Source organism: Sarcophilus harrisii, chromosome 1 (genome assembly GCF_902635505.1).
Source record: "Sarcophilus harrisii chromosome 1, mSarHar1.11, whole genome shotgun sequence".
Taxonomy (NCBI): domain Eukaryota; kingdom Metazoa; phylum Chordata; class Mammalia; order Dasyuromorphia; family Dasyuridae; genus Sarcophilus; species Sarcophilus harrisii.
This window is the reverse complement of record NC_045426.1, coordinates 611867615-611888612: the sequence shown is the minus strand read 5'-3', so window position 1 is coordinate 611888612 and position 20998 is coordinate 611867615. Positions and strand designations below refer to the sequence as shown.

Sequence of the window (20998 nt, the reverse complement as noted above, 5' to 3'; positions counted from 1 at the left end):
AACACATTTTTTTAAAAATAGTCTGGTCATTTTGTCTGTTTTATTTCATTTTGCAGTCTCCCCTCTCCCCTTCATTTCTTTCTTATGATTTATTACTTTGTTCCCTTTTGTGTAGGTAGAGACTTATTTGTTATTTTTCTTTTGCTTTCTTATTAAAACAAACAGCGAACAGTAATTTTTTCCAAGTACTTCTTTAATAATGTCTTCTACATTTAAAATATATTAGATTTATACATTTTTTTTTGCTGTTTTAAACATTTTATCATTTAATTCTGGATTTCAAACCCTAGCTCAAGCATATTATTCAAGCCAATGTTAATTAATTTGCAGGTGTTTGGGTATTTTTTAACTCTGGGTGTGTGTGTGTGTGTGTGTGCTTTTTTTGTTCTTATTTTATTGAGCTTTAAGCTGAGAATATGCTATTTTTAGTGCCATTTTATTTTTACTGTAAAGACATTTTTGAGTCCCAAGGTATAATCAACTTGGAAGCACTTGATTGAAAAGAAAGTATATGTGTTCTTCTTCTACAAATCTTCATTTTTACATTCTACTCTAATTTTAGCATTAATCTCTTTATTAGCTTCTTGATCTATTATTCTGATATCTGGGTATAAAGGTCTCAATTGTCCATTAATTGTATAGTCTTGCATTCCTCCTAAATTTTTTCTTTTTCATGTTTTGTTTCATATTGTTTGGAACAGAAACTCCTTAAAGATAAAGACTTTGTCACTTTTATCTTTATATCTACTACCTATAATACAATGTCTGGCACATGATACTTACTTTTAAAATGCTTAATTCATAAACTGTTTATTGGGGTTTTTTTCTAATTGCCTTTTATCTTTATGGATTAATTTAAAGGAATTTCTTATCTAAAAGGATCTTTGAGACCATCAAATCCTACCTTTCCCTATTGGTCAGTAATCCCATAACCAGAGTAGTGAAATTATTTGCCCCAAGTTTCCATCTTTGTAACTTTTTGCTTCAAAGTGCTCTTTCTTGGCTACCACTCCCTTATGTGTGCCAAATCCCTTATTAAAATATGAGAATCATGGGATCCAATGAACTACAGATGATGCTGGTTGTTTGAAACATACAGATTTTTTTAAACACCATTTCTATTTCTCAGGTTTTCTGGTAAAAACCTGTTTTTGACGTGTGTTCAATTTTGATAGATTTCTGTATTCAATTGGCAATAAAAAATTCTCCTCTTCAGTAAATGGATTTTTTTTTTTAATTAGGTAATCCTTGATTTGAAAGGCTCTGAGTATAATTGGTCATATCATCTCCATCTTCTCCCAGTACTCTCAATTTAGAGTTAGGACTATCTTGACTTTTGTATTTATAATCCTAGCACTTACTGTAGAGCTTAATTAATTGGCATGTCAAGCACTTATTAAATGCTCATTCATTCATTCATTCATTCCCAAAGCTAAAAAGTAGCAGAATTGGGACTTCAATGAAGATCTCCTAACATCCAATCTCTTGCTGTTTCCACTTTAACACGTGTTTAATTTTCCTAATACTTTTTTTTTGCTATGAAATCTATTTTATATCATTTAGCCTGATATATGGATCTCTTTCATCCATTTTTGTTCATTTAACTTAGTATGTAATTTAGTAATGAAATATACTGTGTTTACCTTGATGAGAAAGAAAATTGCATATATATGGCCTGTGTTCTAAAAAAGATCTTTGACTTCAAGAGCATAATATAAAGGATATGGCTTTTTAATTACTTCAGGAAGAAGAAATCTCCATGTTAGGGGAAATAACTCATCTCCAGACCATATCTGAAGATCTAAAGAGCCTCACCATGGATCCCCACAAATTACCATCCTCAAGTGAACAGGTGAGCATCCTGGGAGAAGGCTTTAGAGATCAGGCGATACCTGCTCTTTAATGCTGTTCTTATTTTTAATAACTTGGCCATCCAAGGCAGCCATTCTTCTCTGAAGAATGCTTTTACCCTTTTCCCTGCCAGAACAGAAATGTGGAGAATGTATTGGGCCGCTTTGAGTCTCCTCTTAGAAACTTGCACTAATTGCCTTAAGTACAATTAATTGGTGCTTAAATATAGAAATAAATGGTAAGTGGTAGAACTGGGCAGAACTCGGGACTCTTAACACCTCAAGAGGAGTTGCTACAATGCTGCTCCCACTGCACTGTCTTGAAAGACTTAATTTAGACGCTGTGCTCTCCATCCTACTCTGGCCTTTTGTTCATGTGCCAAATTTCTGTTGCCATAGTATGAAGCTACAACTCAGAATAGAAGATTGTAGGTATTTTACTTTCCATTCTGTTTAATTTTATTCTCTAGACTATAGATGATGTTGGTTGTCTGATGCTTACAGATTTTTTAAATACCATTTCTGTCTCAGAAAACTGGGCACATTTGGAAATTTTCCTATTTAAAGCTATTTTGAAAAAAAAAATTTTAAGAATAGGACAGAGATGATATTAGCCAACGGTCCTTATTTTATAACACATTTGTCTTTTTTTAAATGCTTAAAAAAATCAGAAACATGCACATGGAATCTGTACAGCTTTCCACTTTTTTCAGTGTTGAAATGAATGTTTTGACTGCATGTCAAGTTTGAAATTTTTTTCTTTTGTGAAAAGCAGCATGTGGGAGCTATTTAATTTGAATTGTTACTATGCCAGAGCAAATCTTGGAACATCGTTAAGACACATGGAGACTCTCTAAGAAAACGCCAAATGATTGGGGGCAAGAGGTGACAAAGTGGTTTTATACTACCCTTTGAACCTTTCTGAGTTTTTATCTCCATCAGTATAAACGGATAGCTTCTTATTTCTTGGGCTCCCTCTCATTAATTTTTAAGTTTTTCTCAACAATAAGTGATGTCAGTCACTTTTGTGAGCCATTAAAAAAGAAAGGAAAAAAAGATGTTTCTTTTCTTTCCTGGTGAAAACCTGTTTTTGATGTGTGTTCACATTTGACAGATTCCGTATTCAGTTGGCAGTGAAAAAGTCTCTTCAGTGCCCCTAGCTCACTAAATGGACTTTTTTGGGCTTTGTTTTAATAGGTAATTCTAGATTTGAAAGGTTCTGATTACAGTTGGTCATATCAGACTCCTCCATCTTCTCCCAGTACAACCATGTCCAGAAAATCAAGTGTTTGTAGGTAAGTGAACTTGGAAATTTTATTTCTAAGAAAGAGTGACTTTGTTTTTCCAAGTGCTCATAAGGAACCGATATAAAATCGATCTATTCTCTGTCTCTGTCTCTGTCTCTCTCTCTCTCTCTCTCTCTCTCTCTCTCTGTATATATACAGAGAGAGAGAGAGAGAGAGAGAGAGAGAGAGAGAGAGAGACACTCCATTGTCCCTTAATTATCTGGCAGTAGACGTGTAGATTTGCCCGTTATGGTTGTTTGCTTGTTATGTTATTAAAGTGAATTATTACTTTTATGTTACTTGTAACCAAGTTACTATTCTAGATGATAAAATAAAGAGATGAATTACTTACTGGTTGGTTTTACTATGACCTGGCAGGCAGGAAAAGTAAAAAGAGCATATCTTTTGTCTTTGTCACTTATTTAGCCCAAATAATCACAGTCTAAATAGTTTTGTGTTGATTGCATTTGCTGAAATAGCTCATGTCTTCAAAAATATTTTCTTCCAGCAGAACGGCTTGCTAGCATTCCATCCCCTTGCTTGATTTTTCTGCCTTCCGTGTGAGAAAGGATGCATCATTGGATGTCACCTTGTTGTGGCTTTTTAAAAAAATCTCTGTACACTTGAACTTCTGTGTTTGTTCTCTTTTCTCCTTAGCCAAGTGAACAGTCCCTGTGAGTGGTTAGGTTACTTTTAAGAGCCAGACATCAGCCAATCCTATATATGGTTATATTTTCCCATATCTATATACAAGTGGTTTTTTTCCCCAAAACTAGTCATATACAATGAGGTCATAGTATGAGGGAGCAAACATTTAGAGCTGGAAAAAATCATTTTTCTGTTCATTTTACAGAAGAGAATATTGGATTCTTCCTGAGTTGGCACAAAAGGCCAAGTTGGGGATTTGAATCCAGGTTATCCGCTTCCAAATTCAGTACTCTTGCTGTTGCTTCCAAGTGAAGTTTGCATCCATGAATAGGGATCACAGGACCACAAAATTACATGTTAATACATAGAGATATAACAATGCAATATCCTGAAATAATATTAAAGGAAGTAGCTTTTGTCTCAAAGGAACATAAGTAGCACAATGGCTGTGTTGTCCAGGAGACAAGTAAGTGGCAGAATGATCACTTGTTAGGAATGTTATCCTTGGGATTGTTTTTTGGGGTTTTGGGGGGGGTTCATTTTTTGACAAGTCAGAAATGTTTATCAATAAGGGAGAAAGAGCCTTAAGCCAAGAATACTAAATTTTTAAATGAATACATGGGTTTTTTTTTTCTCCCTGAAGGCTTGATATGAATAGAAAATCATGCTGCAATTCCTGAATCAGCTGTGTCCTGGGGAGAGATTGCTGGGAATGCTTTATTTTCATCATCTAAATGCCCTCTTTTAGTTGATTGGAAGGAAATGTAGAATCATGGTAATGACCCCCTCCAGCAGCAGTTAGCTTTGCATCTAACAATGTCCATTTTCACCACCATGTTAGCCCCCACTTTTTTGAGTGTAGCAACATCATAGCATTTCTGAGCTATTCAAATTAATTGTCAGAGAATTCATAATGCAAATTCTGTTTGGAGGATGAGAGAAAGACATCTCTAAAGACTCATAGTTTCTTTTTTCTTAAAGCTTTTCTTCCTCTCACAGCTGGCATTCCTTTGGCAACAGTGTCCAGTTGAGATTTTGGACTGCATTCAGATTTATTTTTCCCTAGCATATCGGATGTTTTCTATATGTGTCCCAGTGAAATATTGGCTGCCCACTGATTGTTGCAGCAGAGAGAAAGGACACTTTGTAAATCTGTCTATTGGGGGCTTCCACGTCTATTCCCAGAGCTCATTGTGTCAGGGAGTCCCATTGGCACTTAAGGAAACAAAATCTATCAGGATTTCACAAGCTTTGCATTTTGTACCAGGAATCTGGGCTCCACAAATGTTTTCACAAGGATTTATTTTTCTATTTTTCTCCTGCCTAAGAGAAAGCAATCTTACAGCAGTACTTTATATTGTTGTCTTGGGGTTGAAAGTTTTGTTAGGATAGACTACTAAACATGATCTTTAACTTTTTTTTTTGTAATCCACCCTGAGACTGAGACTATTTCATCCAAAATGGAACAAAAACATTTTCCCCTATGGGAATGGATAGGTCTAGGGACTGGAATTTCTAATTTCATCAGAACAGGGAACTATATGGAAGAATATTCTATCAATGTAAGTCAATACCTTTTTTTGCAATTTATGGTTTTAGAGACCTCCTTAGAACAATTGGAAGATGAATAAATTGTTTGAATATGTGTCAGAAATGAGACTTGAATCCAGTCTTGTGGTATCTAAGACCAAGACACTATTGACTATGATTGTCTTTAGTAAATTTCTTTTTTTAATAGTATTTTATTTTTTCCAAATACATGGAAAGACAGTTTTCAGCAATCACCTTTACAAAACCTTATGTTCCAAATTTTTCTCCTTTTCCCCCTCACTAAGACAGCAGGCAATCTGAGATAGGTTAAATAGCTGCAATTCTTCAAATATATTTCCATATTTGTCATGCTGCACAAGAAAAATCAGATCAAATCAAAAGGTAAAAAAAACACAAGAAAGAAAAAACAAAACAATAAGAAAAAAATGAAAATACTACACTTTGATCCACATTGAGTCTCCACAGTTCTCTCTCTGCATGTGGATGGCCCTTTCCATCACAAACGTTGAATCACCTTGAAAAGACCCAAAGTTTTAGGAAGTTCTGGGAAGGTTACTAGTCATGGCTTTTTAAGGCAAAAACTCCTAGAGTCTTCGCTGCCAATGAGGGCAAAAGCCCTCAGGTAAACAGACAGTTTTGAGATCAGACATGTAGACACACTCGCAGTTTGTGGACCACACGGCAAGTTTATGGGCAGGAAAGGCTGCCTTTTACCACACAGGTAGTCGCCACCTGCAGACAAACGCGGGCCAGGGTGGCCTTTGTGGTCGGTCCCCACTCCGGGGCTTCTGCACAATAATTTTCAGACCACCAGCTTCTAGACCTGATGCTTCAGCGGGTTTCTGTCAGCTTAATGAGCAAGTGTTCTTCCTTGACCTGTGCCCCATGAAAGGAATCAAGAAATGGGTCTTATTTTCTCCAGTCTCCTCATCCATAAATGCCTTCTGTCCTCCCTGGCAGGATAGCCTGGGGTTTAGAGACTGGAGCTGTGCTTTCATTGATCTAGGGATCTCTAGGTGAGTCTCTTCTCTCCACTGGTACATGTGGATGCCTTCTCTTCGACTTGTAACCTTGGAGATCATATGGCTGCGATATGTCAGAGACGGGACATACATTTCATTCTTCTGGCTTTAGGACCAGCTCTCTCCATGATGTCTGGACACATCTTTATCCTAACAGGATAGCTTTTCATAGTCAGACTTTTGCATTTGCTTTTCGGGCTTTTGCTACTTGAGGCAGAAATGTTTAGATATTTAGATAAGTATTAAGAAAGAACTTTGTAAAAAAAAAAAAATAATAATAATAATAATAATAAAAATAAATTTTTAAAAAGTTAAAATAAATAAAAAAAGAAAGAACTTCATGTTAATCCAAGCTCCTTTGCCTTCAGCATCTTCTCAAATCCTTCTGTCTCCCATTCTGTCCTTCACAGCAGCCTAAACAGCGTGAACAGCAGTGACTCCCGATCGAGTGGCTCACACTCTCATTCCCCCAGTTCACATTATCGCTACAGAAGCTCCAATCTGCCCCAGCAGGCTCCTATGAGGCTATCAAGTGTGTCCTCCCATGACTCGGGATTCATATCCCAGGATGCCTTCCAATCCAAATCACCGTCCCCAATGCCACCGGAAACTCCCAACCAGGTAAGGTGGTCCCCACTCCCCACATGGGTGGGGGCAGACGTGAATGAATCCTGACCTGATCATTCCTGGGACCCAACGTTGTACCCTTTCCATGGCATAGTAGAAATATTTCCTCATCTAGGAAGCTTCTTCCTTATCTTCAAGTTGTAAGAAGTATTTTGTCCCTTAAAATATATATTTTTTTAAAAATAGAATTTACGCTCACCTTTCCTGAGGGTAAATGGGGAAATTTTTTCCAACTGATGGCAGGAGCTCTCCATTGTAGGCAGCTAGAATTGAAGCAGTCTTGGTACCCTCATAAACACGAGTATTCCCTCAGGTGATGAATGAATTATGAATACCATTCAGTCCCAAATTCAGTGTGAACCACTTCATATGGCTCTTCCTTTTCTGGTCCACCTGGCTCGCCTTCTATGAAATTTTGTCCATTCCAGGAATCTTTGAAATATGCACAGTATTCTTATAACATTAAAAGAACATGAAATTCTTGCCTTTTATGCTGTTAACTATTCAGTGGATCATCAGCACTTGAGTCTGAGAGGAGGGAAGGGATGGACTTTCTTGTTTGCACAGCAGTTGGATTAGGGGACCTTGTGTTCCTCCAACATGGACATGGTGACTGCATTTGTACTGGTCTCCAGTGCATGGCTGGTAATTTGCTGCTGCTCTTATGTCACCCTTTTGTCTCCCTGAGCATCGATAAATTTGCTTCTTGCTCCGCACTTCGTAGTACATAACTATTCAGCAGAGTAGAACTCGGGCTCACAACACTCTCTAATCCATAGTATGTTGTTTGCTCAGACCCACTATATCTTCCAAATCTGATCATTCAGAATCCAAGATTTAACTTGCTTTCATGAGTTTTATTATTCAGCAGCTCATGAAAAACTGGTACGTGCAACTCCTTTTGTCCTGGGGGGAGATAAGAGCTACTCTACATAAAATCTCAGGTCTCTTAGTTTATATATATATATATCAAGATTGTTTTTAAAATTTTTACAACACTCCCCAACAATTGTCATCCAGCCTTTGTTTAAATTTTTCCTTTGATAGAGAATTTTCCACTTACTAAGGCATCCTATCTAATAATTAGAAAATTTTTTTCCTTATCCTGAACAACCTCCTAGAATAAGTCCTTCTTTAAAATACACCCTGAATATACATTTTCCCCCCCCTCCCCCATTTTTTTCCTGAACCATGCTCAGCTGTCCATTTTTCTCCTGTTATTTTTGGTAATGATACTTAACTCTTTCCATTCTGGGAGCATGGAGAATTATCCTCAAGTCAAGAGTCAAAATGTCTAGAATTCTCTTTTTTTTCCTCCTGGCAGAGAATGCCTGCCTGTATATTGCTGGTGCTATTTGGGCTTTTATTCCTCAAGTGTCCTGCTTTCTCCCTCCTCTGTGCAACAAGAAGCAACGTGTATGTCCCTCAGGCAGAAAAATCTGCTGGGCTAGAACGATGAAGGGGTTCTTACATTTTTCAAGGGGCTGCTCTGCTGCGCAGTGTAATTTGGCGTTTGTTTTTAATCAGTCGACATAATTTTGTTTATAGCATTGTGTAGCAGAGCTTGAGCAAAATAAATGCGCAAACACCCACGCTTACCTTGCCATGGATGATTGGCCTTGAGTGTTACCTTTGAAGACTAACAAATTGAAATAGAACATCATGGCTTCTAATATTATTGTTTAGGGATTCAGTAGAGAGAACTCTTTTGGGAAGAATCAAAGTAAATTTAAAAGCTAGGTATCTCAGATAATTCCTGTTAGTGACACTTGGTTAGTTTTCAGGTCAGCTCAATCAAAAAGAATTTAATGAGGATCAGGAATTGATGTAAAGAATTTATTTATATGTGCCCAGAATTTGAGATAAAGAGGAAGTCAGGATACACTTGAGGAAAATCTGTTTTAATTGGGGAGTGGAGGAAAACAGCAGGTAAACAAGATTCATACAAATGTAGATAGAGAATTGATGGAAAGTAATCTCAGAAGGGAAGGGCCCATGAAAGGGAAATGATTTGCTTCATTAAGGTCACAACAGACAATCCGTGGCTGAGCTGGAATTACTTACTCAGTTTTTCTGATTCCAAGTGTACATTTCCCCCAAGCCACTCTCAGGTACCACCCAGTTCTCAACATCAGGCTCCTCCATAAGGTCTCCTTAGCAGTTCGATCTATCTGGCTTCCTAAATATACCACCATTCTTCTTTAAAGCCCTTGTGCCTTTTCTCCTTTTATCTCCTGTCCTTTATTTCAGTGGTTGGCAGCTCTTTGACCTTGATCCTATTTCCTGCCTTACCAACAGGTAGATTTCAGCAGTCACAGATAGGATCTTATAAATCATCTACTAAGTATCACAGGCCCTTGGTGTTTTCCACTGAAATATAGCGATTATTGATGTAAAACATACTGAGAATTTTGCACATTTCTTTCCTTTATTTAGCATTATCTGAATTGGACATTTCTTTTAAAATTCTTTGATTTTTGTTTTCTATTTCCTCCCCATTCTTCATCTTCTTTCCCTGCACTTTTATCCTCCCACTCAAAAAAGACATGAACCTACAAATGAAGTACATGTTCCCTAATAACAATGCAACTAGTTAAAGTTTAAAGTTAATACTTTTCAAAAACAAGAAATCAGGGTGGTAGTTTTTTTTTTTTAATAACAATGATCTCAAATCCAAAAAAAAAAGTAAAGAAATGGTAGAAATAAGCAGATAAAAATATCTTATTCTTACTAAACTTAGAGTTTTAGAATTGCTCACAAATTATTTTTCCAGTAAAATGGATCTGAACTAGATGAACAAAAGTCAATAATAATTATTATAATAATAATAGTAACTTTCATTCCTAGAATGCATTAAGATTTACAAACTTTCCTATTAATACCCTTGTGCAGTAGGTAGTGTCACTATTATTCCCATTTTATGGAGGTGGTCACACAGTTTGTTTGTGATGGAATAGCAGGTCTCCTGACTCTGTAAGGAAGGTGACTTGTACCTGGATCATTTTTTCCCCTTAAAGTGTCAGGGCAGACTAGACTGAACCCACCGGCCATTTGCATGTGATCTTTTGGCAAGGAAAGCTACAGAGCTTCATGGATCTCCTGAGTTAAATAGTATGTTTAAAGACAATGAAAACTTTTCCACCTCCTCAAGAGTCTGCCGGTGTCCTAAGATTGTAAGAATAGCTAGAAACAGCAATTTTATGTCTTTCATGTGTCGTTCACTAGGTTTTCAGTTCCTAATACTAGATTCAGTTCCTGATACTAGAGACAGTCCAGTGGATTAGGATGAGATTTTTTTCATTTTAACAAATTATTAAGGGATTAAGGAATACAGAAAAGAATAGAAAATACACTTTAAAAAACAGTACCTATGACAGCCAAAATCAATTTATTTTTACAAGATCAAGAATAGATGGAGGAGACATAAAAGCTGCTGATCAAACCGTATTTGAATGCTTTAGGCAAAGATGCTGGGAGTGAGGGTACAAACCTATGTTGGTGGAAATTAGACTCATAAACAGCATAGGTTTAATGAAAAAAATATGGTTTCCTAAGTGGGAACAAGATTTAAACAAAGCAAGTCAAGTTCCCTTTCTGGCTTCTGCCCAAGTGAGACATCTTTCCTATAATTGTGCATTAATAGGGTTACCATTACAGAGTGGAGAAGACCTCAGAAATCAGCTATCTCGAGGGTTCTTAATCTTTTTTCCCCACGGATTCCCTTTGACAACCTGGTGGAATTTGTCTTGTCTTCTCAGAATATTAGAAAATTTAAAATATTTTAAATAAATTTTTAAATTTTAAAACCAAGGATTGCCAAGGAGACAGATTATATTGAAATAACAGTTATCAGAATATTAAAAAACATTAAACAAAGTAAGTCAAGTTCCCTTTCTGGCTTCTGCCCAAGTGAGACATCTTTCCTATAATTGTGCATTAATAGGGTTACCATTACAGAGTGGAGAAGACCTCAGAAATCAGCTATCTCGAGGGTTCTTAATCTTTTTTCCCCCACGGATTCCCTTTGACAACCTGGTGGAATTTGTCTTGTCTTCTCAGAATATTAGAAAATTTAAAATATTTTAAATAAATTTTTAAATTTTAAAACCAAGGATTGCCAAGGAGACAGATTATATTGAAATAACAGTTATCAGAATATTAAAAAACATTAAACAAAGTAAGTCAAGTTCCCTTTCTGGCTTCTGCCCAAGTGAGACATCTTTCCTATAATTGTGCATTAATAGGGTTACCATTACAGAGTGGAGAAGACCTCAGAAATCAGCTATCTCGAGGGTTCTTAATCTTTTTTCCCCACGGATTCCCTTTGACAACCTGGTGGAATTTGTCTTGTCTTCTCAGAATATTAGAAAATTTAAAATATTTTAAATAAATTTTTAAATTTTAAAACCAAGGATTGCCAAGGAGACAGATTATATTGAAATAACAGTTATCAGAATATTAAAAAACATTAAAATTAGTTCATGGACCATGTGATGTAGTCCCTGCCCTTTGCTCCTGGATCCTCTGGATCCATATTCACTGTCCTTTCTATTATATAGACTACAACCTTCCCAGGTATGCACAGTGTATGTGAATTGTGCAGGTGAGTGGCCAGTTTAGAGAAATGGTCTCCCCTAGTACAAAGAGAGCTCCAGAAGTCAGTGTGCACGTGCACTTGAGGGATCACCCGTTTGTTGCTACTCCTTAAAATATACTAGGGAAAGAAAACCAGCTATTAGCTGGTTTGGGCTAACCTAAACATGCAGAGAAAGCCAGTGATTGGCCAGGTTTCTAGAGATAAAGAATGCCCTGGGGGTAAAAGGGGAAACAGAGATAGGTCCAAGGTCCTGATTCCCTTGGAGAAGCTTCCATAGGGATGTTGCCCTTTTGTTTGAATCCAACATGGGGCCTTGAATTGTGTCCAGGAAAGGCTGGTAGGACTCAGACTTGCTATTCCTTGCTTGCCTTTTCAAAGCAACTGACCATTATAGAAACCTTTAAAAGCCATATATAATGATGCAAAGAAAAAAAATCCCTAATCCTCTGCTTCTTTCATCCTTCCTCTCTTCTTGTGTGTACTTACGTGTCTGTCTGTCTTGTCTGTCTGTGCGTGCTTTTTTAAACCCTTTTTATGGCTTGTGGCCTGTTCCTGCGTGCGTTTGGGGTCTGTATTTTGGATTCTCGTGTTTTCTTTCCCGCTGTGTTGCCGTGGCGCTGACAATGCTACAGAATTCGTCCAGCTCAGCCTCTTCCGAAGCTTCAGAGACCTGCCAATCAGTGAGCGAGTGCAGTTCCCCCACCTCAGTCAGCTCAGGCTCCACCATGGGGGCTTGGGCTTCCACAGAGAAGGTGAAAAATATTTGTATGGAGAACTAACCAGCCATCCCTGCCTCACCCCCGTTCCCTGCCTCTGCTAGCTAGCTCCCCGGAAAAATCCAAGTTAACCCCTGAAAATGAATAAGGATATTAAATCCAGGTCTGCTACAGCTGCTATGTTTTTTATAGAGAGAAGTTCATTCTCGGAAATTTGGGTTTTCACAGAAACCTGATAGTGAAGTCATTTTTGGATGAAAAAAAAGATTGATATTTGGAGGAAAAAGGGAAGTGGGATTGGGATTAAGAGCTATGTGTGAGAATTTGAACTCAGAACATCAACAATTCAGGGATTTTGCCTCCCCATCATCTCCTACCCTGCCTACACCCCAGGTGTTCATCCTTATCACAGCCTTGTTTGAACATATCATTTCAAACATGTCGGGCTGTGTGTTTTTGTGCTATTTAATTTTCTGTTAAACTTTCATTTTTTCAGTCAGATTTGCTGTGAAAAATAATGCATCTTTGGAAAGTTAGTTGGATTGAACAGACCTAATTAATACCATTTAAAATTGATTAAAATTGCGTATGACCTGACCAAATCAGTGTTCCATTGAAATTATATTTTATTGTCTAGTGGACATACTGATGAGATTATCATCAAGATGGAGAGAGATTGTCTGCCAATCAGCCGATACTTATTTGGGATCACATAGCACTGGTCTGTTTTCTCCCCTGCTTCCTTTCTGCTTCATCTGTTGATTGTCCAAAAGCAGCAAATCACCATTATTTTTTTTAAATATTCAGGTCCCCTTCCCCCCTTGCCTAGAATACATCAATGCCATCTCGTATTTCCACATTCATCTTGTTTTATTAATTTTTCCCTTTTTTGTTTGTTTTTTTTTTTTTTGTTTGTTTTGTTTCCAGTTGTCTAACGGGTTTTATCACTATAGTTTACCAAGTGAGTCCCATGTAGCATCAGTGGGTGCAGGCCTTTATCCTCATTGCCTGCCTGTCTCCCGTCTGTGCCCTCGGGCGGCCTCTGCCCTCCTTCCAGACTACGTTCATTATTACACCATTGGGCCGGGCATGTTACCATCATCTAAGATCCCTAGTTGGAAGGTTTGTGTCTCGCTCTCTCTTCCCCCCTCCTTCCCCTTCATTCTCTCATTGCTATCAGGAGATTGCCCTTCTCCGACCGTGGCAATCGCCTCTCACGGGTTCTGTGTGGTTTTCCAAGCACATCCTCCCTCTTAGGCTCTGGGGGTCTGGGGGTCGGGGGGACAGGGTCGAAGCTCAGAGATGGACCCTCAGCGAGGTGCTAGAGTGGGCTGAGTTGGGCTGTTGGATTTTCCTGCCTCAGATTAATCACCGCGATGGGGTTCCAGGGAGCTCAGAGTAAAAGCAGTGGAGAGGCTCCAGAGAATTCCCTCCTGTCCCCAGATAGCTCAGAGATCAATCACACTCCGCCTGCAAGATCTTTGTGAGGATAATCTATGGTTTAGAAAAGAGCCATCCTGGCTCTTCAGATGTACTTGCAGAAGGCCTCACACACTCACTTTCCTACCCCTTTCTCATCTTAGAACCCAAACCCCTCTCCTGAAAACTGATGATGAGACAGGGACAGTGGTTGGTACATTTGTAAAAAAGACCAAAAACAAAACCCAAATTATTGCTGAGAGCTACCCAAAAAATTAACCTGGATTCTCATTTGAAAGAGAGCCCACAGAATTCAGCTTGGCAAGCCCAGGCTGTGAAAGGATAATCTTGTCTGTGTGACAGTGTGGCTGGTTAGGAGACAGTGTGCACACCTGTTCCTTAAGTGGCCAGTATACAGATGTTTTAGACTATTATCAGAGAGATTTTGCTAATATTGCTCTGGGATTTATGAATATCTTCCTAAAACTGGCCAAAAGTTCTTAATTAGTAAAATGTTAAAACCTTGAGTAAATTACTATTGGATTTGCAAGATTGGGTTTTAACGTGTTCTAAGGAATTAGGTGGAGGCCTTTGAGAGTTGGATGAAGTGGTGGTAGTAGTAGTAACGGTAGAAGTAGTGGTAGTAATAACAGTGGTGGTGGTGGAGCAATAATGGAGGAGGAGGAGGAAGAGTAAGTGTAGTAGTAGTAGTCACAGCCACAGCAGTGGCGTAACTTGGGTATTTATATAGCACTTGAATATTGTCAGAAATCCTTTGACAAATATTATGTTATCCTTGTAACAGTCTCAGGAGGGAGATATTACTGTAAAATATAATACTCATTTTGCAGATAGTGAGACTTAGGCAGACAAGATTAAGTAACTTGCCCAGGAACACGCAACTAGAAAATGTCTGAGGCTGGATTTGAACTACGGCTTTCCTGACTCCAAATCCAGCTCTCCCCAGTATACCAGTGAGGTCCCCCCAGTCATGTTTTTTTAACCACCTTCCAAAGAGTGACTCAGGGGCTGCTTTGATTTGGTTGATATTTCCCCAAGAGTCTCTATCATGAGATTGGGCTGTAGACCCCATAAAATAAAGCAGTTAGGGTGGCTCCTCAGCTGAACAGCTTCTCACAGCATCTGTTTTACGTAGGACTGGGCTAAGCCAGGCCCATACGATCAGCCTGTGGCGAACACCTTACAGCGCCGCAAGGAGAAGCGTGAGCCCGATTCCAACGGAGGACCCCCCGGCCTGCCAGCTGCCCCTGCCGAGGAGGCCCAGAGGCCTCGGAGTATGACCGTTTCAGCTGCCACCAGGGTGATGCTCTAATTCTCAGTTACAGGTTGAGCATAGGAGTAACCCGTTAGTTGTCCCCCCCTTCCCAGCCCTCATGGCCTTGTCATTCAGAGCAGGGGCCAGGGCCACAAAGAATGCTTTCGCTCCATCTTGTCCCACAGTTAGCACCTGGGTTACTGAGGTAGCCACAAGTACCTAGAATTCTCTCCTGGTTTAAGGTTTTTGAGGCTGGTCCCTGAAGTCTATGGGCTGGATATTCTCCTGTTTGGGAAAAGGGAAGCCCCCTTGCTTTTGGCCTCTGGAATGATTCCTTCAGGTCCAGCAATTGGAATCTCGGATTTTGTTTGTAGTTGCCTTAGAAAATCTCACCAAAATCCCTATAAGAACATTTCCTTTCCCTACCTCTTCCCAGGGTGGATGTGAGCTTTAGGTCCAGAGCGGGGTCTGTGCGCCCTGCCTGACCTCCGCAGTTTTATTTCATTGCCATGGTGTGTGTGTGTGTGTGTATGTGTCTCCCCTGCCTGCAGCCTGGAGAAGAGATGGAGGCTTGTGAGGAGCTCGCCCTGGCCCTCACCCGGGGCTTGCAGCTGGATCCCCAGAGGAGCAGCCGGGATTCCCTGCAGTGTTCCAGTGGGTACAGCACCCAGACAACCACCCCGTGCTGTTCGGAGGACACAATACCTTCACAAGGTATGGTAGGCAGGCCAGGGCTGCCCGGCCCTCAGTGCCTAAATTTTACCCCTCTGCAGCTTCTCCTCCTTGTTTCTGATTCCGCCTTCCAAGGCATGAGTCTAATTACTCCTCCAAATGAGCTCTTAATGAAAGCTATCATGACTCTCTCTTCTCCAGGCTATTTTACATAAAAAATAACTGACATTTTTAGAGTTCTTTACATTTATTATCTCATTTGAATCTCACAACAACCCTGAGTAAAGTAGATACTTCTGGTCTTATTACCTCCACTTGTCCCCAGAAATAGACTCCTTCAGGGTCACAATCCCCTGAAAAACGTTATTTCCCTTGTTAAATATCATCTCTGCAGAAAAACCGAACCAGTTTTCAAGGCCCTTCTTCTTTTCCCTTTTACTCTTTCTGCCCCACACTCCAGAAGTCTCAGAATTCTTTTTATTTGAGATGAAAGGAAAACTAAATTGCCGGCCCACAGCTGAAGCTTAAAATAATTGTAATCCCTGGGGAAAATCCTTAGAGAGTGTAGTTAAAACTGCCAAAGGTTCAAAGACGGCATCTTGTCTCCTTATTAACTCCTGGGCTCTGAATTTCCTATAACAACTGCTAACTACCAGTTTCCTCCCTCTCCCTCACCCCGGCAAAGGGAGATTGCCAACGTGACTCAAGGACTTTAGAGCAGCGGACTAGATCCCCTAGATGTGCCTGGGAAACCCTTAAAGGGCCTATCAGTCGTGTTTGATTCTTGGTGACGCTGAGCGGGGCTTCTGGGCAGATGGTTTGCCATTTCCCGAGCCCCTGCGCTCTGCGCACTATGGCGCCACCTAGCTGTCCAGAGGGGAGGACAGGAGCAGTCTAAATGGCCTTTTGTGGGATCTGTTCTGTGCCTGAACATGCTCTGACTTCTTGTAGCAGTGAGAGACCCAGCCCACTTACTGATGTGATCATGGGCAAGTGAGGTAAAGTGCACCTCAGTGGTCTCATCTGCGAAATGGGAATGATAGGATCTGCCCTGCCAGCTCTCGCATTGTGAGGCTCAAATGAGACCATCGATCTATCCGTACTTATATAGCCACAGATAGATCAATAATAAAGCACTCTCTAACTCTTACTGCTGCGTACAGTGGTCAGCTAGGATTCTGCTGGATGTGACTGACGGGTGTTGGTCTGGGGGCTCCTTAGCCCTGCGTAGGAGTTAGTCAGGGTCGCAGATCTAAGCCAGTGCTGTGAGGGGTTAAGGGGAGAAGTGAAGTGCTCCCGAGCCTTGCCTCCGAGTCCCAGGATAGAGCTGGGATTGGGAGGTCCGGCCGCTGGATTCCTCCCCCGCTGAACCACCCTCGGTGCCAGTTAATCCGCACTTCCGCTGGCTCCTTAGTTGGGAAAAGTCACCATCTTCGGTGTTCCTAATGCAAACGCTTTAATCAGTTTCAGATTATGATTATTTCTCTGTAAGTGGTGACCAGGAGACAGAGCAGCAGGAATTTGACAAATCCTCTACCATTCCGAGAAACAGTGACATTAGCCAGTCCTATCGCAGGATGTTTCAGGCCAAACGCCCGGCTTCAACTGCTGGTCTCCCCACTACCCTAGGACCTGTGATAGTAACTCCTGGTGTAGCAACCATCAGACGGACCCCTTCTACTAAACCTTCTGTACGAAGGGGAACCATCGGGGCTGGACCCATCCCCATCAAGACTCCTGTGATTCCTGTCAAAACCCCAACTGTCCCTGACCTGCCAGGTATGCTACCGAGTCCTCAGGGTGGGCCCGAGGGGCACGGAGAACACAGCCCAGAGTCACCTTCTGCGGGTGAGACTGCCCAGGGTGGCGCGAGCGGGCCCGCCTCCATGTGGAGTGGGCAGGCCTCCGTGAACCCCCCCTTGCCCGGCCCGAAGCCAAGCGTCCCAGAGGAGCAGAGACAGAGCGCTCCGGAAACAGAAGAAGAAGAAACAGAAGGGGATCACTCAAGTGCCACTAGCTCCCCTGGCCAGACCCCAGAGTGCAGCAACCCAGGAGATCTGAGCCCGGGGGATACCCTGCAAGGTGAAGACATGCTGAACGCCATTCGCCGCGGCGTCAAACTGAAGAAGACACTGACAAACGACCGATCGGCCCCTCGTTTATCCTAAGGTTTCTAAGAATACTGCCAGGGTTATAATGAATGGAAAATGAACTGTTTATTAAAACCTTAAATTTGTTTTGATTCATTCCAAACTATAATCAAAAGATTTTGTAGGAAATTCAAAATTAGAGCATTGTTTTGAAAGTACTATATATCATAAAACACGAGAATTAAAAACACAAGCATAAGTAACCATCATAATCTTTATTGTTTTAATTTGTAAATATCAACAACTTTCTGCATATTTTGTTCTTAAGTTTCCCTTTTAATTTTTCTGAAGGTGCCAAATCCCATAACTTTTTTATAAGCCTTTATAAAATTTTAAATGCATAACTGGGGCAGGGGGCGGGGGCAGGGAATCTCATAAAGTAGCAAACTTCAGCAAAGGGATTAATAATTGGCTTTTTTGCAAGCTTTTGTAGATGCATTGTGATAGTGTGGTTTCAATAAATTGGACTTATTTTAATGTACAAATAAAATGGGTAATGAACATGTCCTCATTTAAATATGTTTTTGTGTGGAAAGCAGGAGTAACTGGATGAAAAGCAATATAACAGATGAAATAAAAGCTGGAAATGATAAGACTGTGTTGGGTTGAGGGGGGGGGAGGTAGGGTGGGAAACACCATTAACATAGCAGATGCTGTTCCCTGAGAGTAGCCTAGTTGGTTGGATTACTGTTAGCTTCATGGTGAGTGCACCCCGAAGCCATGCTGGATTGCAGTGTTTGTTTAAATAGGGTGTACAGGGACTTCACTCATTCCCCATGTTCTTTTCCCCCATGTTTCCTCTTGACACCCCACACAGCAACCACTCCTAGTCATATGCATGCTGCTTCAATAGTATACTTAGATTGATTTACTCAGTTTCTCTTCGGTCGTGCTCATGCTTTCATTGAGTCCAAATACATCCAAAAGTTACGGTAAAGCAGTTTTTAACATGTGAAAGCATTAAAAATGATAGCAGGGAGTTCTTAGGTAGAGTATCAAATGCCTTTTATTTACAAGTGCCCAGCAGGCTGGGTACATTGAGAAGCCCAAATATTTTGAGAATACTTGAGTGGATTTAGTAAGGGTAACCAGCTTGGAGTTTAGCAACTTGGAAAAGGGTGTGTTCCGTTTCAGGGGGCTTGTTTTTCTTAGACAGTGAATTGGCTTTATACTAAATACTGAAAAGGAAAGAAGATGCATTGCCACTGGGAGTCTGACCACTACACTGTCTTTTTTTGTATTCTGGGTGACATTTTTTTTTGGAATATTTTTTCTCAATTAAAAAAGGACTTTTTTGAGTTTTGTTTTCTTTTTCAAGTGAACCAATTTGCTGTTAATAACTGTCTTTTAAAGCCAGCAAGGTATGCAGAACTCAGGGGGTCCCAGGGGTGGGGGTTAGTGTGGGTCGGAGACAGAAGAGGCTTGTCAGTTATTCAAGTTGCACACTTGAGACCGTTAACAGTTCACCAAATGAAGTTCTCAAAGGGGGCTGCTGGTTTCCACCCAAACGCTGCAGCTTTTGTTGGCTTCAATATCTGACTACATGATCATATGCTTTAATACATTACTGCATTGGATGTGAGACTTAATGTATTTGTACAGTCACTGTTCTATAATAACACTTTACACTGCTGTGATTGCTTCTGACACTTTTATGTTATGGCTTCAAGCAAAGGCATGTTTATTAGAAACTATTTAAACTTTACTTTCTTTGAAAAACAAGCTCCTTATTACAGAATATAATCAACAGTAGTGCCTGTGGTTCTAGCCCACCAATCTTGATTGATTAAAAGTAGCTGATGCATTGTGCATATGATGCTTGATAGGTTTTGCTGAAGCAAAAACCATTGTAAGAGAATGAATATAGTAAAGTGGTATTTTAAACCTTGAAAATGAAATGGATGTAACTGTACTGGAGTACAGCTTTTCACTTGTTTAGTTCTTAAACGTTAGTATAATCTGAAAAAGTTAATATAAAATGTTGCCAAATTCAACGTAGAAAGAATGTGACAAAACACTTTGGATAGTTCTACTGTTTTGTGTTTTTGCATATTGTAAAAGCAGTGTCACAGCTAAAAATTTAAAAAAAATGTTTCTAATGTATAAATTATTGTTGTTTAGTTGCTAGTTTGTACTGAGAGTTGACCTCTCCCTGTGCAGTTTTTTGTTTTCAACTGATATAAATGAACAGTTGCTGTATTGTGTCACTCTTTTCCATTGTAACAAATGCTTCAGAATACATTATAAATAAAGAATGGCTAGAAAAATACTGTATTTCATTTTATTCAAACCCTCATATTGTATCATTGGTCAAAATTGATTGTAGAGGACCGCCAAAAAAAATGTAGATTGCTATACTTATACAAACCTGAAGGGTTTTGATCTTTTAGCCCTTTCAGATCCTTATTTGAAAAGTTGGCTGAATACTTTTTCTTTCTTTTGCAATATGGCTAATGCAGAAATATTTTTGCATAAAAAAATAAAAACTTTGACGTTATAAAACAACAACAAAAAATAAATTAGTTGAATGTTGTTAGTTCAGTGGTAACTTACACTAATTCTTTGAGGAAACTTGAACAAGTGATCCTTTCAAAGACTATTTATGAGCAGTTAAGGCACAAAGCCAAACAAAGCTGATTTTAAGCTTGAACATTTTAAGTAGGGATTCTGAACCTAGGAACCACAGACTTCTGGGTGTCTAGGAGCTTAAAAAGACTGGAGAAAAAACTATGTTCTTATTTTTACTAACGTCTAACTGAAATTTGCATTTCCTGAAAATTATTTTAAAATTCTGAGAAAGAATCCATAGACTTCCAGACAACCAAAGAAGTAACTGAATTCAACCAATTTAGCTTTGCAAAAAGAACTGTTACCAAAGGTAGAATAATCACACATTTTATAAGGTCCTAACCCCAGCACAAAATTGTTGCAATTGGGAGAACTCAAAGCATATTTTACTATGGGTAGGTCTGTTGGAATACACAGGAGCCATCGGACAGTGACTGCTGGAGGTCCAACCCAGAATGGATCTCCTCTTGTGAGAGGATGACACAAAGAGACTGAGAGGCAGTTGCTGTTCTCTGACCTCTCTGACTGAGAGGCCATTGCATTGCCTGACCTCTCTCCTCTTCCCTCTGCCTCTAATTTATCTCATGTTCAGTCCACAAGCAACACCTGTGTCAGC

General features: G+C 39.8%; 1 protein-coding gene across 9 annotated transcripts in view; it reads left to right on the top strand.

Annotated features, from left to right (window-relative positions):
* Positions 1–20081, top strand: part of MTSS1 (MTSS I-BAR domain containing 1) — a 212363-nt gene extending 192282 nt beyond the window's left edge. For 2 of the 9 annotated variants that reach the window (XM_031947175.1, XM_031947176.1), the window contains 8 exons: positions 1745–1852; positions 3048–3145; positions 6768–6978; positions 12214–12333; positions 13225–13419; positions 14873–15037; positions 15544–15706; positions 17129–20081. In XM_031947175.1, the coding sequence (XP_031803035.1) occupies positions 1745–1852; positions 3048–3145; positions 6768–6978; positions 12214–12333; positions 13225–13419; positions 14873–15037; positions 15544–15706; positions 17129–17832 (1764 nt within the window). In that variant the 3' untranslated portion in view covers positions 17833–20081. The remainder of the gene's footprint in view (positions 1–1744; positions 1853–3047; positions 3146–6767; positions 6979–12213; positions 12334–13224; positions 13420–14872; positions 15038–15543; positions 15707–17128) is intronic. The other 7 variants (XM_031947180.1, XM_031947181.1, XM_031947177.1 and 4 more) reach the window with 4 other exon arrangements.
* The last annotated feature ends 917 nt before the right edge of the window (positions 20082–20998 follow it).